We start from the raw sequence: 14,801 nt of genomic DNA, 5'->3' as shown, positions 1-14,801 counted from the left end.
CATGCCCCAAGTCCAGGTCGAGCATTTATTTTTTGTCAAGTCATCAAAACAGTGACTCGAGTCAACTTGAGTCCAAGTCACCAAGTCTCAAGTCCACATCTCAGTTTGGTAGTATTCCACTATACAAAAGAAACTGTGACATTTCCAAGCTGATATTTGTATCAGGGAGGAAATGGCTAAATGCTTATGTTACTATTTGGTAGTGTTCCGTGATACAATAGAAAAGGTGTATTTCCTACCTAATATTTCCATCAGCTAAGACGATAAAAGCTAATGTCTCCATTTGGTAGGATTACATTACACAATAGAAAGGTGTAAATTCCTTGTAAACACACTGTTAGCTAGCTTATGTAATGTTAGCTGCGAAACATGATCTGATGTCCCGCTGGATTTTTCACATTTCATGTCCTTTTCAGCTGTTAATGAAAGGGAAGCAATGCAGTGACATGGATTTGTCAGACAACAAAGCAGTTAATTACAACAATGATGTCAGGAGAATATGGCCACTGTTTGGATACAGTGAATTGAGGTATCTGAACAAAAAAAACTACTTTTTTTGTTTTTTTTGCTCACCTTGAAGACACGAACAATTAAAAACAAGCATTAAGTGTACTGTGGAAGTAAAGCTGTCAGTCTTGAGACATTCGATCACCATTCCACTACCCGTGCACCGCCTGTCATCAGCAAGTTCGCAACTTCAAAGTTACAGCACAACTGAATGTGCTGATTGCACAGAAAATAAAAGAGGTACATTTCCCTACATTAAAGAAAGTAATACATTCAGTTCTTGTAGTTTTAAACATAAAGCTTTAACAGCCGTAGGCTAACAATTACTGAGTTCATGAAGGTGATGTACTCTGTCAGAAGGTCCAATTTGAAATACATTTCTGAGTTTGTGAGCCGGTCCTGCAGCTCAAATCACTGGAAAGAACTCATGTTTAATTCTTGCTTTCTCGGCCAAGCTGCTGCTTTATGCACAACGCATTTCAGTTTTCTGTCATTTAACAGCAACTGATTCAGATGAGCGTACTGCTCATAGATTCTAACTACCCCTTTTAAACCCTGACAGTTGGTGAACAAGATGGGACACTTTACAGAGAAGACTATTCTATTGTACGTTTCACAAACAAACAGACTACCTAGGTAACTCCTGGAGAAAGAATAAGAGCAGTTTTCTTTTTTGAAGTTGAAGATGTGAGATGTGAGGTGGGCAGGCATCGCAGAAGCGGCAATAAGGATGATTATAGAGGATGGGAACGGTGTTTGTTAGAGAGCAGAAATGGTGTTTGAAAGGAGGAAAACAGATGGAATACAGCCGATATATGGAAAGAAAGAGGTGTAAAGCATGAGGAAATATAAGACGTAATGTGGCAGATGGTAAATGTGGCCCAAATGGCCCCTTGATGCCTTGTTAGACACACACACACACACACACACACACACACACACACACAGACTCACACATGCACAAGTGTGCAAGGTCTGTAAGCGGTTACAGCAAAAGGCCGCTCTGGCATCACTGACACTTACGCACCAGAACCCATTAATATGCAACTTCCTGTATCCCAACAGGAAAGTTAAACATTTGGTCCATTTAGTTCTCCAACAGAAACATTAAAACACCCTTTGAGCTGATGTTTACACCGTCACTGGTCATTCAATCTTACCATCATAAGAGGAAATATTTGCAGTAGATGAACATGATGTATGTTAATGAATAGATTATGTAGTGATTCAGCATGACCAACAAGTACCTACATACAAAACCCATCAAACCAATCAAGATGCCAGGTCGTGCCTTTACATGTTTCAGCAACATTTGATCAAATCAAGGAGTTAAAGAGGCTTTTGCTGGGTTTAGATAATTGAAGTATACTCCTGATGATGTCATAGAATTAAAGGATCAAATTAAATTGTAACCTTATTTGTAAATGGACATTACTTGCTTAAAAAGTCACTTCCTGGTAAATTTAACTCAGTTGGTAGTAGTGTTGGGAATTCCGGCTCTTTGAAGGGAGCCGGACCTTATGGCTCCAATCCTTTCCGAGAGCCGTTCAACAGAATGACTGATAGTTATTCCCCCCCCCCCTCTTTTTTTCAGGGGGCGGAGGTTACAGGGTTTATCTGTGAAATAATCACGAGGGTAAGATTTGGATCAGATTCCAACTTAAACATCCCACCAGTATAATTTCAATTCCCAAGTGTGGACTTGGTTTAGCTGCACTAAATTACCCGACCTGCTCTGAAACATTAAACAAGGTGCCGCCATGTCCCTCTGCTTTGTCAGTGAATTCACTACTTTGAATTTACCCTCTGTACGGATCTAGGGCAGGCAGTGGAATTTGGGCACAGCTATAAAAGGAACGGCTCTCACCTATGACTCCTGTTCCCTTCATTCACACCAAAGAGCCGTTCAAAAGAATCGGAACGCCACAACACTTGCTGGTAGAGCAGGAGCCCCATATGCAGAAGCTACAGTCCTCGCCGCACTGATCACAGGTTCGACGATCATTTGGTGCATGTGTTCTCCCCCACTCTCCACTCCCCACATTTCCTGTCTCTCTTCAGCTGTCCCCCCCCCTAAAAAAAACCGCCTAGAATTAGAAGGAAATCTACCCTTTTGGTTATCGGGTTGTACTGCAGCATATTATTTACATCCAGTGCCAGCAGCTGAAGGAGGACCTGTAGATGACCTGTGGAGGTCTAAGTGCTGTTTGGCCAGGTTGTCCACTAACATTAATGCAGGAGTCCTGACCCAGAGCATTAGATGACTAACACCATACATTTGTTCTCACCCCTGAGATACCATGACCCAATTACAGCTGTATGGCTGGATGCTGTAGAAAGGACTGTTGAATTCTACTTGACAAAAAATGATTCAAGACTTTTGTTACAGAAAGGCTTTAAATAATTGTTAGAATGTTCTTTGTGTTGGTAAAAAGACATACATATGTAGCATCTAATGGCATTTAAATGGTTAAGAGTCTATTTTCTTTATTATAAAAACCTCTTATTTCCCTCTGAATGTGTTCTCATTCTCTTCCTTGACCAGGGACACTGAGGTAAAAGCAATATCTCCAGCTGCGAAAAAAAAAACATAAATGGAGTCAATGGAATCTCAGCCGGCACATTTTCTCATTTCCTGTGAAATAATCCATCAGCATAAACTGACAAAAGCAGTTACTTTCATACACGGTGAGGCAGACACGGAGGCCCGGTGTGCATATTGTAAATCTCGACAGGACAGCAAACCTTGTGAATGGTGAAGTTTTATTCTAGTCGCTCTACAGAGAGAGAGAGGAGAGAGAGAGAGAGATAGAAAGAGAGAGAGAGAAACAGTGCCACTGTACAGAAGAGCTCCTGTGAAATTCACACAAAAAATATTGTTTTTACTCTTTATCATTTATAATTCTCCATGATGATGTATTCCAGTATGAATTTACAAGCGATGTATACAGGTGTCGTTTCTAAATATATTCAAAATAGTTCCTTAAAAGTCTTTGAGGAAGTATTAGTTTAAAAAAAAGCTCTATTCTTACAGCAAACCATAAAGAAAGAGGTCTCATATCTTTGGAGGGATAGCAGACTCAAAGTAGAGGGTTGCTTTTTTTCTTTTATCTTCTTTACAGTTGAAGTCCTGACTACACATGAAGGAGAGGGAAGAGAGAAGCAGAGCTGGTGATACAGTAATTCTCACCTGCCATTGGAGGAAGAGCAAGGATGTCCCGCCTTACCGAACCAAGCCCTGACCCCTGACCCGCGACCCCACTGGGCAAAACCTGGCCTGATAGTGACCCGTCAGCCAGTGAGGAAGTTGCACTAGGGGTCAGGTCCTCGCCTTCTCCCCCAAAACAGCAGCAGCATCTTCATCGTGTTAAACATAGATACTTTTTTTCTCTCAAATATGTATATACTCACACCTGGTTACAACGCATTAGTGATCATAACATCATAACAAAAAGAATTAACAAAAAAAGAAACATAAAACATTAAAATTGTTACATCTGGGGTTGCATGCCATCACCTCATTATTTATCATTAAATGTAATTAAAATACATTTTTGTCATTAAAAAGAGCAGGGTTGTCATCACAGGGGTGCGTCTGAGTGTGTGTGTGTTTGTATGTGTGTGTGTGTGTTGGAACATAAAACAGCATCAGTTTACATGACAGTTCTGTAAAAGTAGAACAAATAGAACAAATCATCATGAGTTCATAAAATGCGAAGGGTGCCGTTTGATATATACTTTTTTTTTTTTTTTTTTTTTTACATGTGCATATTGTTCACTTGTCAGCTCACGCAAGCAGCATGTGAAGATAAATATGATAATAATAAATATGCAGATAAGATGCAAAAAAAAGACAAATGTTGCTCTTCAGTCAACATCGGGGGAAGCAGATTGGGAAGCAAGGAGAGGTTCACTGCAGTATTCCAAGAGTACAAAAGGGCGATATGACCGTGGTTGTTAAAGATGGAGCTTCAATTGAAACACAGTGGCTAATGTAGTCGACTGCCATTAAAAGCCATGGAGGGGAAAGAGAGAGATTCCTGTTTGAGTATTCCACATAAGGGAAGCTTTTCAGGTTTTGGATGTTTTAATTAGCATCCTCCATTTTGTCAAGGCTGCTCAGTTTGCCGACGAACACTCCGCACTGAGCAAAAACCATCTAAGCCCCCCCTAACGCCATCCCTCCTTTCCCTCCTTCTCTTCCTCTTCTTCTCTCTTTACTTGGGTTGCATGAGCTCGGGCAAAGAGCCGAACTGGAAGACCTAGGACTGGTAAACATCAAAAGGAGAAAAGTTTGATCCTGCATTGCAGCCGTTATAAACCATGTTGTCGTCTTTTTTTTCCCTTTTTCATTTTTTTTTTTTTCTACAAAAAAATCTGCGCCACATCATGTCCTGTTGCTACGGTTGAAGCTCCCCCAAAACGCACAGAATCATCCTGAGGTATTTTATTTGATACAATTTGGCTTTGTGAATCCAATCAATCAAGCAAATCAATCAGTCAGTTAAGATGGATACATGATTTTTCTTTTGACTGTACAATTTGTACAGTATAATGCTACAAAAAAAGTGTTATAGTGGGCACGAGTGTACATGGAAGTATGTGCATGTGCAAGTCTTTCCTGCTAAGTGTTATCAAAAAGAACAAACAAACAAATAAACAAACAAATGCAAAAACAATCAGATTAGGAAGCAATTGTTCTGGTTTAGACTTCAAGCTTACCAAAGTTCTGCCATGCACACACACAACTTACTCCACACTAAGATGGATACATGATTGATGAGCACATAGCAGCGGAGCCTCCTCGGCTCCACCCCTCGTCATCTTGCCCAGTCCAACCCATCCCACATGCCCGCCCAAACAACGCTATGAAGGTAAACAAGGGATCTGTCTCAAGTAGTCTTCAGATCCTCAAGAGCCCTGGTTGATTGTGGATCAACAGTAATTGACGACCAATATTTGTTAACCCATTCCGCAGCAAGACTGGTTAGATACTGTGTAGCACCGCTAGTCCTGTACCAACCAACCACTCAAAGTTCAATTTTACAAAAAACTGAAAGAAATAAAGTGAAGAAGTTCTATAGTTATCCAACACTCTAGTGATGTGTCATGTTGATCAAGGAAGGGAAGAAGGAAGGAGGAAGGAGGAAAGGAATTGTCAGTGTTTTTATAGCTAATACCCTGTTTTTCAGTGACAGGAAGGTCAAGACAAAAATACATCAGTGCCCAGCCCATCCCCATCCGATAAGATGGTGGACACAGTTGTCATTTCGTCCCTTTCTCCCTTGTTTATCTCCTCTTTGCTCTCTTCCCTTCCACCTTTTTTTTCTTGCTCTTTCGCAGCAAGAGCCACAGCGTGACACTGGTTTACTAAGCACAGAGGTCAAGGATAAAGGTTTTCGATTGTACAAATATCCATCCACCAAATCTCGCAAGACACAGTCCCTTTTTCAAAAAACATGTAAAATATGTGTCAGCGAATGTATTTGTGTGTATTTTGTCTTCTCCGACACTGAAAGAAATCAACACATGCAAAATAATCCACTACTCTTCATGGTATTTTTTCAGAAAGCTATGCTTTTTTAAAAGCAAATGTGGGAGAGAGGTTTTAAAACTAATGGCTACTGTGCTACCAAATAAGCAAACACTAAAATCCTACATAGGGGGATCCGGATGCCAGAATCCCTAATAAATCTTATAGTTAAATAGAATAAAAAAGCAATACTTTGCTATTATTTTTCTATGTGCAGCGCCACAAATGAAATGCCCATAAACTGCCCCCGTTGTATCTGCTTGTATTTCCTTTTCTATCAGTCATTTTGTCAGTCTGTCTTTTTTATCTGTCAGTCTGTAAACATTATTCTTGGATAGCACCTACATTACTCTCAGCTTCTCATCACTATCATATCCCATAGCCTTGACTTAACACATAAAACCAAATTCCCAGAAGAAGCCCACCGATACCTCACTGTCAAAATCTACTGGAGGCTCCCCTCTATTCCATTTAGTCAATCATCTTCTTTTTCCCTCTCTCTCCTCTTACACTGCCAGGTGTCTCGGTGGCCATATTTGTCAGAGTAACAAGCAGCAGACCGCTGGACTAGCTCACTGTGACACCTTTGCCCTCCTGGGATGCCTCCATGTCTGGCTGCGACATCAAACGTGCCCATCTGGTCTCCCTGTCAGGCCTTTTCTCGTAACTAGCGAGCCAAAATCTTGACAGTGGAGGTGGAAAGGAAAAAGGGAAGAAAGAAGAGGGGTTGAAAGAGAGGTTATGTCCTCTCTCTCTCCGTTTTCACCTATCCTACTATCCACTTCTTCAGTCATCGCAAATCAAATGCCTCTTTCTAATAACATCTGTGGAAGTCCTCCTCTACCGTTACTTAGGTCCTCTTTTCCCACGAATGGGATTATGCCATTTCCTACCCCTATGTTACTACAAAGGGGGTTATGATTCCCCTCCCATTTACACCATGATACCACATGACAGAGCGCCAGCCTTGCAGCCAACTCATTGGTACATGGCAGAGAATAGACAAAAATGATGATATCATCTGCAAAGAGAGTAATAGTAGTAGTACCGTCATACCCATGGGCACGAGTTCTTTTGAATTACAATGTCAAAGAGAAGAAGAAAAACGCAGTGTGGCTATGGCATCCCTTGGTGGATAACATAGTTGATAAATTATAATACAAACCCAGAGAGGAGTAAAGAGGAGAGAACATAATATTTCGTATATCAACTAAACATCTGACTCCAGGCTGGGGATTTTTTTATACACCCGTCTATTGCTGAACTGGGCTGAGTTTAGGACGCCACGTGGGGCTGGGTATGCACTAGTCTTATTGGCTGAGTAAGGCATCACATGCTCTTTATTGTACATGTCATTGGCTATCCGCCCATCCCTTGAGCAGTATGAAGTGGTGGATTTAACGGAAGAGCGGAGATTGTTCGCATCGTTACGTGTTTTGATGGGGGCAGTTCCAAGGACAGCTACGGGTGAGGCCACCGCCAGCTGTTTGTAAATATCAGTGGAGCTACGCCCATGAACCAGTCTGCTGCTGGTGTCATCCCTCAGCGAGTGGCTGAGGAAAGGGTTATCCGAGCCATGGGCCGGGTACAGGGACTTGCTCCTTTTGCTTTCCTCTAGGTTGTGGTTAAACATCATAGATTTAGATCCAGTGCCAAACAGTCTGCCGGAGTAGGGACGCATGCCGAAGAGGTTCGCGTAGTGCGAGTCGGATGTGGAGTCCAGGAAACGATCCTTCTCCTTGAGGCTGACACTGCGCGCAGGTCGGCCCAGGTCTACATCCTTGGGCTTTTCTAGCATGATGTTGTCAAAGGAATGCTGACGACTCAGCCTCAACCGGTTTCTCTTTTGGACGTGCGGTCCATCCGTCTGTGGCCAATACAGGCCAAACATTTCGTCTTGTTGCTGCTGCTGTTGGTGATGCATGGTTGGGCTGACCAAGGGATCTGTCAGAAGCTGGTCCTCACTTATGTCATACAGGTTTGCTGTGTGGAGGCATGCTTCACAACGATTATATGGTGAGCGTGTGGCAGAAGGTGCAGCAGGTGCAGCAGTTGGGGTGTAAGGCCCTGCTGGTGGGTAGCTAGCACTCACTTTAGACAAGCAGGAACGGCAGTGTGTCTGTTTGTAGCGATCAATTGATTCATGTGGGGAAAGGTTTTTCTCTTTCAGGCTGTAGTGTTTGGAGTAAGATGTGTCTGGTAGAAGATCTGAGTCAGTGTGATGCAAAGGCGAGGAGTTCAGATGAATGATGGGTTGCTCACACTTCCTATAGTTATCACTGTGGTCGGAGTAGATCTCGGGATAATCCAAATCATCGGCAGCGAGGCCGCGACTCTCGCGGTAGTGAATGGGGTCTGAGTGCAGGCTCAGCTCTCGGTCAGAGTCGATGGTGTAGATTTTCTCTCCTACTCCTCTCACGGTTTGGTTGGTTCCACCGGTGACCTGCTTAGTCTTTAAGTAGGACAGCTCCACCTCACTGCAGTCCCTTGGGTATTTTGACGTCACCGATCTTTTTTTTAAGTTGTCCTTGGGCTTCAGGTGCTTGTTATTTTCTGGGTCCTTGTAGGAGGCTGCCCTGCTGGAACAGTCGGAGATGTCAGAATGGGCTGCGTCCTCAGGGAGGTAGCGCTGTGTCTTCATCGACATTCGTGGGTCTGGCATCAGCATGTCAGGCATCGGAGGGGGTCCAGGTGGCACAGAACGGAGTGTGTCTACCGACTTCTTCCACAGGGTCCGAGGTGGCTTGGCATTGGTCTGGACTGCGTCAGCACTCACTGCCACCTCTACTGTGTTGGGATTGGCATCATTCAGGGTCAAAGGATGCTGACCTCCCTGGAATATGTAGTTGTTAAGGTGGTCTTTGTGGCGGCTAGCAAGATAAGACTGCAAGTCACCGGTGTCCCCATAGATCATATCTTTGGGAGCATAGCTTCGGTTGTCAGCATAGATGAAGTTGCCCTTCTCTGCCATCATGTCCATGATCATGGGGCCAGCTGAGTGCATGAACTCACGTTTGGGAGAGTTCATGTGGGAGCCACTCAGGTTAGACATGTTGGTCATCTGTTTGGCTGACTTAATGAGCTTAAGCATTTTGTCCTGAGGGCTGAAGTCCAGATCTGTCTTTTTCTTCATGTCAATATGGACTCCATGGATGCAACTCCAGATTCCCTGCATGGTTACATAATGGATACACATTTGGAATGGAGAAGGGGAAAATAGAATGAAAAAAGAAGAAGGGTTTCAGGAGGAAAATGAGAGCAGAGAAGGAGTAGGCAAGGGAAGAGATGACATGGAACAAGAAATGAGAATCAAACATGAAGAGGGATTGCAAGACGGATGGAAAGAGAAAAGAAGAAGAATGATTACTTATCTACTCATATTTGTGCTCTGTATGTTTTATTGAAATGTATTAAACTGGTTGTGAATCAGCAAATGACCAGAGACTGAACCAAAACTGTCTTTAACCACCATTACTGCAAATAAGGAGAAACTGAATACAATATCTCTCATAACTCAATGCCCAAAGCATCCATTCGAGGCATATCAGTTCTTTGTGAAGAATCAACACTGAACAGGAAAAATTCCCATCGCTGCAACTGTGCAGGGGGCTCTTTTTATTTGCACTAACAGCTGTCAATAAATGCCTAAAAGTAACATCACAAAGCTGTCATAATACGGCTCAAAGAAGAGAAGCACATTCTTTCCTCAGTTCACAAAAACATCCTTAAAAATGATAATTCACATTAACAAATTCAAAGTGCTTTTTGGTTTAGCACAGTTTGTGGAGTTTATCAGCACAAGATAGGATGTCTTTTGCCCTATATACTCCTGAGAATGGCTTTGAAATAACGTCTTTTTCAAGAACCTCACTTTATCTTCTCTAAAAGTTTTCCACTCTTCACTACCCCCTTCCGTTAACTTTGAAAACAGAGTCACACTCTGCCTTAAAAATAGTGCAGACACTGCAGTGCTTTTACGGATGCACGTCCATGTCTTCTGTTTTTACATTCAACAAGGGAGAATGCTGACCTTTTAACAGAATGAGAGAGAATAGATTGATTTAGCGTGGGTTTGTCTCGATTTCATCCAAAAACATGCTGCAATTAGGTTCTATTTTTGTCGATATTCAGGGCTGCCTCGTGATCCCCCCTCCTGTCCCCATCCCCCTCCTCCCCTCTCATCCTACATTGTGCAGCCCTCCCTCCTTCCCCCTTGTTTCATGCAGTTTCTCAGTTCAGCGGTAGCTATTTTTCTCTGCATGAGTGTATGCATACTTGCTCTGCTCCAAGAGGTGCCTCTTTGACCCCAATAACTCAGCACTGGCCCCAAGAATAGTTGCAGTGCTTCAGTGCACCTTGTAGCCTTGAACATGACCACTGTTGACCCAGTCAGACCACCCCAAGCTCAGATATTCACCAAGCCATGTACTCGCATGTGCATGGGCACACTCAGTGGCCTGTTTCATTGGGTTGACTATTGGGCCAAACTTAAGACTGTTGTTCCAAGGTCCGTGTAAAAATGGAATTCTGTGTTGTAGCAGTCTTTTTTGTTCTCCCAAACCACAATATGGTAGAACAAATAGCTGCTAGAACACGCTGGCACATGCAAACATACAACTCTTACACAAACTGGTCCTTACCCGACTGATGGAGAAGAGAAGACCCGGCTTGCCGGTGCAGACTCCAGTGAAGCAGTATCTGAGCCTCCAGTAGAAGAGATGCTCAGAGACAAAGGTGATAAGGGATAGCCCCATAGCTGTGGCCAGCATGTAGAAGACTCCAGCCATGTTGTCTACATCCAGCTGACTGGACATTACCTCGTTTTTCTCATTGTGGCAAATTCCGGTCAACCACTGGGCCTCCAGTTCTTCCATTTCACCTGAAAGGCAAAGGAACACAGAGAGACTCAAATCCTTCAGTGAATGGCCTATTTGAGGTTGAAAAAGCCTTAAACCAATTCATTTTAAGAGTAGACTATAGCTGTGTCTCAATTCAGGGGCTGTGTCCTTCAAAGGACGCGGTGTCATGACGATGAGTCATTCGTAGCCTATGTATACCGCAAAGGCTGAACTGAAATGAGTAGTTCTGGTCTACGGAGGATTTCCTGTTTGCGTCACCAGCTGTTCCCTCCCTTAACCTTGCACTACAAAACGCGGCTCCTGTTGCCAAGCGACAGGTAGCTAGCTGGCTAACTAGCCATCATAACTAACGTCACGTAACTTCTTCTATTATTTTAAAGATAATTTGTTTCAAGGCCCCTTTCGTGTATCGCTAGCTATTCGAATGAGTTGAAACCAGTAGTCCTCCACCATTTAAGGGTCCGCCATCTCGTTTGAATTGATGCGTAATGAATCTCGGGATACGCTGGGCCACGAAGGATGCATGTGATGGAACCTTTGCGGCCCAGGAAAAGGAGGACGCATTTGTCTGCCACATCTGAAAGAGCCTTCGAAATGGGACGGCCTTCGATGCGCTGCTGTGACGCAATCGGCCTTCAAATATGTTCTTTGAAAGATGCAGCCCCTGAATTGGGACACAGCTAATATATACAGTACATGTTCATACAGTACCTGATGCTACATCATGACAATGAACTTTAGATTCAGACTTTCTAAATAAGATAGCTAAACTTCATGTACTGTGATATTGAACGATTGCATTTACTAAGTGTGTCATGTGTATTTGTTTCAAATACATTGATGGTAAAAGGTGGTATCATCTGCAAAGAGAGTTAGTAATAAGTATTGCTTTCATAGTAGATGTAACATATCAAATGGTGTTTGCCTGTAAAGGTTCTCAGTCATTCAGGTCATGGTAATTCAAAGCTTAATCCAAAAGGCAACTAAACTTGGTTGAGGTTCAGAAGTTGAAGACATTTCACCTCTCACCCGAACGACTTCTTCAGTTCTGTTCAGTTCTTCAGAACCGAAGAAGCCTTTCGGATGAGTGGCGAAACGCCTTCAAGAACTTCAACCAAGTCCTGTTGCCTTTTGGATTAAACTTCAAATCCAATGGTGTTATAAATTCATTTCATTTCCCGAAACTTGTATCATGTATATGTATTATATGCATGAATTTGGACTTTAAGAAACCATAAAGGTTGCTAGTATATGTCTTTAAGAGTGTGCTTTTGTTCTGTATCGCCATCCTCTCGCCTTCCACTCACCTCCATGTTGCCTGATAGGGCAAATAGATTGCTTCTTTAGTGTTAATGAAAGAAAGGCAGAAAGCAACAAAGACCTTATCTCTTCTCATTCCTCACTCTGTGTTCCCTTTCTCAGCCCCCTCCTCTCCCTTTCAGGCTTAGTCGGTGACATTTGGCGCGTGGCTAATCCAATCTATGTCACTCAGGGCTGGATAACTAAGGCTGCTACTGAGGAAAGACAAATATCATTGTGCTGGTCAGCTGGATGTCTTAAGGGTCAAGACTCATTGAGACGTCATTAACCCTTTATGATAATTGACGATTTGCAAATACATCAGTGGCTGTATCTTTATAACGTGACATTCGGGTATGATTGCATGCGTGTGTGTAAATAAATGAAATCTTCAGAAATCAACAAGTCACTTTAGCTTCTTTTTAAATCAAGTGCATTCAAGGGGAAAGCTGTGGGGAGCTGTGACTCCCTGCACTGTTGCTCTAGCTCCAGGGGGAAGTACTGCTGAAATTCAAATTTTGTTCTCTTTTCTGCAGTCTGACGTCTCGAGCAATAGTCTGGTGACCAGTCAGTTGGAACACAGGAACACAAGTATCTACAAGTTTTATCCACATTTTCAGGGCTTTTAAAAAATTGGTTTAGTTTGACGCAAGTGCATTTATTTTAAGATATGTGAGTGCGGCAACAAAACTTTTTAGAACTCTGTGTTCACCATTACAATATTATGAAACACATGCACCCAGTCCATTCCGGTTCAGGACAGTCACTTGGTGACAGAGCTCTGCCGAACGCACGCCTTCATAAATGGTTGAGCACAAGCAGTTCCTGACCCATACTTATGTGTGACAAATTACAAGCTTGCCACACTGTCAAATTTCTCCTCCAAGATGGATCCATTTGATCAGGATTGTTCTGTCTCTCCGTCCGTGCTAAGCCAAACGCTCCACCCACATTGTGTCTATCTGATCAAGTAGCAACCGCCAAGACACCTACTTGTCGTCATCTATCACGGGCCTGCCCTCCTCTCACTCCCCATCTTTCTCTTCCTACCTGACACGCACGCTCCTCCTGTCGTCCTCCCATCCCCTGTTCCCTTACCCCGTCCTTTCTTTGACCTCTCTTCGGCCGTCACACACTCACACCGTCCCTGTTTTTTTCTGTCTCTCTCATCACCTTATCCATCCATCTGTTGACCCTTTTTTTCCTTCCTCTGTCACACTTTCTTTGCAGTTCTTTGGTCTCTTTCTTTCGTTGCCAGTGTTTATTTGTGAATGGCTGCTTTAAGCCAACAGGAATAAACTGATTGGGTGGCATGACAAAAAGCAAACAGAAAACAAAGCAAACAAAATTAGCTTGATTTACTGTGCAGAAAAAAAATATGCAGCTAATATACAATGGAGTGTGGCCTGCATGCTCTGCAGCCCCGATAAGATTTGGTTAGAGAGGATTATTGTGACACCAGCGCTCATTTAATCAACTTCACTGCACTTAATGTAAGTGGCTGTGAACACTTGCATCAGCAAAACACTTTCGATGTAAAATGCAAATGAATCCGTCACCAAAACCTCGAGCTTCCTTGCCTTTCCTCTGTTCTGCAGTGGGAAATTGTTTATGTAAGAACTTCTGAGACTACTGTAATAAAGGAATGTGGTGATTCAGATAGAGTAATACCAACACACACACACAAGCGTGCACACACACACACACACACACAGATCTGGTGCTGCAGAGAGGAATATATTAGAATAACTTACACACCCTGCCCTCTGTTTAGAGCAGCCTTTTGTGTCCAGAATAACATCAAAGGACTATTTATACTTCACTGCTTTCCCTTTGTGCTGTCAGCAGACAAGGCAGCAGAGGTTTGTGTGTGTGTATGTGTGAAAGAGTGTGCAGGAATTACAAAGCTGGGAAGGAACAATGTAACCTTTTGCCTTCATGGAGAGTGTCAAGCACTCTGAATCTGCATACAAGAACAAGCGTGCGAGCGTGTGTTTCTCACCATCTCCGATAATGGCCAGGATGGCCAGGTCCACCTGTCGTTTCCAGTAGGAGCCTTTCTGTAGGGCAATGCCATAGCCGGTGGTAGCAAAGATGTACCTGAACACAAGTGCATCCAAACACACACACACAAACATAGACGCACGCACACACACACACACAGAAAAACGTGTGTTTTAACCTTTAAACTAATATTTCCGACTTATTTTCTGCACGTCACTTTGATTTAATATATATATATACCTCGAACACAATGATGCCTATAAATGTCATGAAGTGGAAATTCGGGTCACAGATGTTTAATACAAGCTTCATTTTATCTTAAGCTGAACTTTAGAAGTAAAGTTTGCCCAAAACAGGACCGTGGTTATTGTCTTCCATCACTTACATTCAAATCCTTTGAAATATAATTGATGTCTTTGCAGATAGAGAAGGAGCATTTGAACACTTTTCACGTACACATGTACGGTAGCCGACAAGGGCAATCGTGCTGCAACGGCCTAAACGGTTTCCATCAGAAGAAACCGGCTGCAAATTCATGCCAATTCAAAACAAATGCAAAGACGCACACGTGTTGCAAAGGAAATAAACGTGTTGCAAAA

General features: G+C 42.9%; 1 protein-coding gene across 1 annotated transcript in view; it reads right to left on the bottom strand.

Moving 5' to 3' along the window:
• Nucleotides 1–2,940: 2,940 nt before the first annotated feature.
• The window catches only part of grin2aa (glutamate receptor, ionotropic, N-methyl D-aspartate 2A, a), a 157,177-nt gene continuing 145,316 nt past the window's right edge, over nucleotides 2,941–14,801 (bottom strand). The window contains exons 12-14 of the mRNA XM_069675915.1: nucleotides 14,201–14,298; nucleotides 10,681–10,919; nucleotides 2,941–9,209 (exon numbers count right to left, since the gene is read on the bottom strand). Coding sequence (XP_069532016.1) covers nucleotides 7,251–9,209; nucleotides 10,681–10,919; nucleotides 14,201–14,298 — 2,296 coding nt within the window. The 3' untranslated portion in view covers nucleotides 2,941–7,250. The remainder of the gene's footprint in view (nucleotides 9,210–10,680; nucleotides 10,920–14,200; nucleotides 14,299–14,801) is intronic.

The sequence above is a fragment of the Semicossyphus pulcher genome, unplaced genomic scaffold (assembly GCF_022749685.1).
Source record: "Semicossyphus pulcher isolate SPU_LCO1_2020_fin unplaced genomic scaffold, fSemPul1.0.p SCAF_25, whole genome shotgun sequence".
In the NCBI taxonomy this organism is placed as follows: domain Eukaryota; kingdom Metazoa; phylum Chordata; class Actinopteri; order Labriformes; family Labridae; genus Semicossyphus; species Semicossyphus pulcher.
The sequence above is the reverse complement of the archived record's forward strand: the minus strand, read 5'-3'. Positions and strand labels throughout refer to the sequence as shown.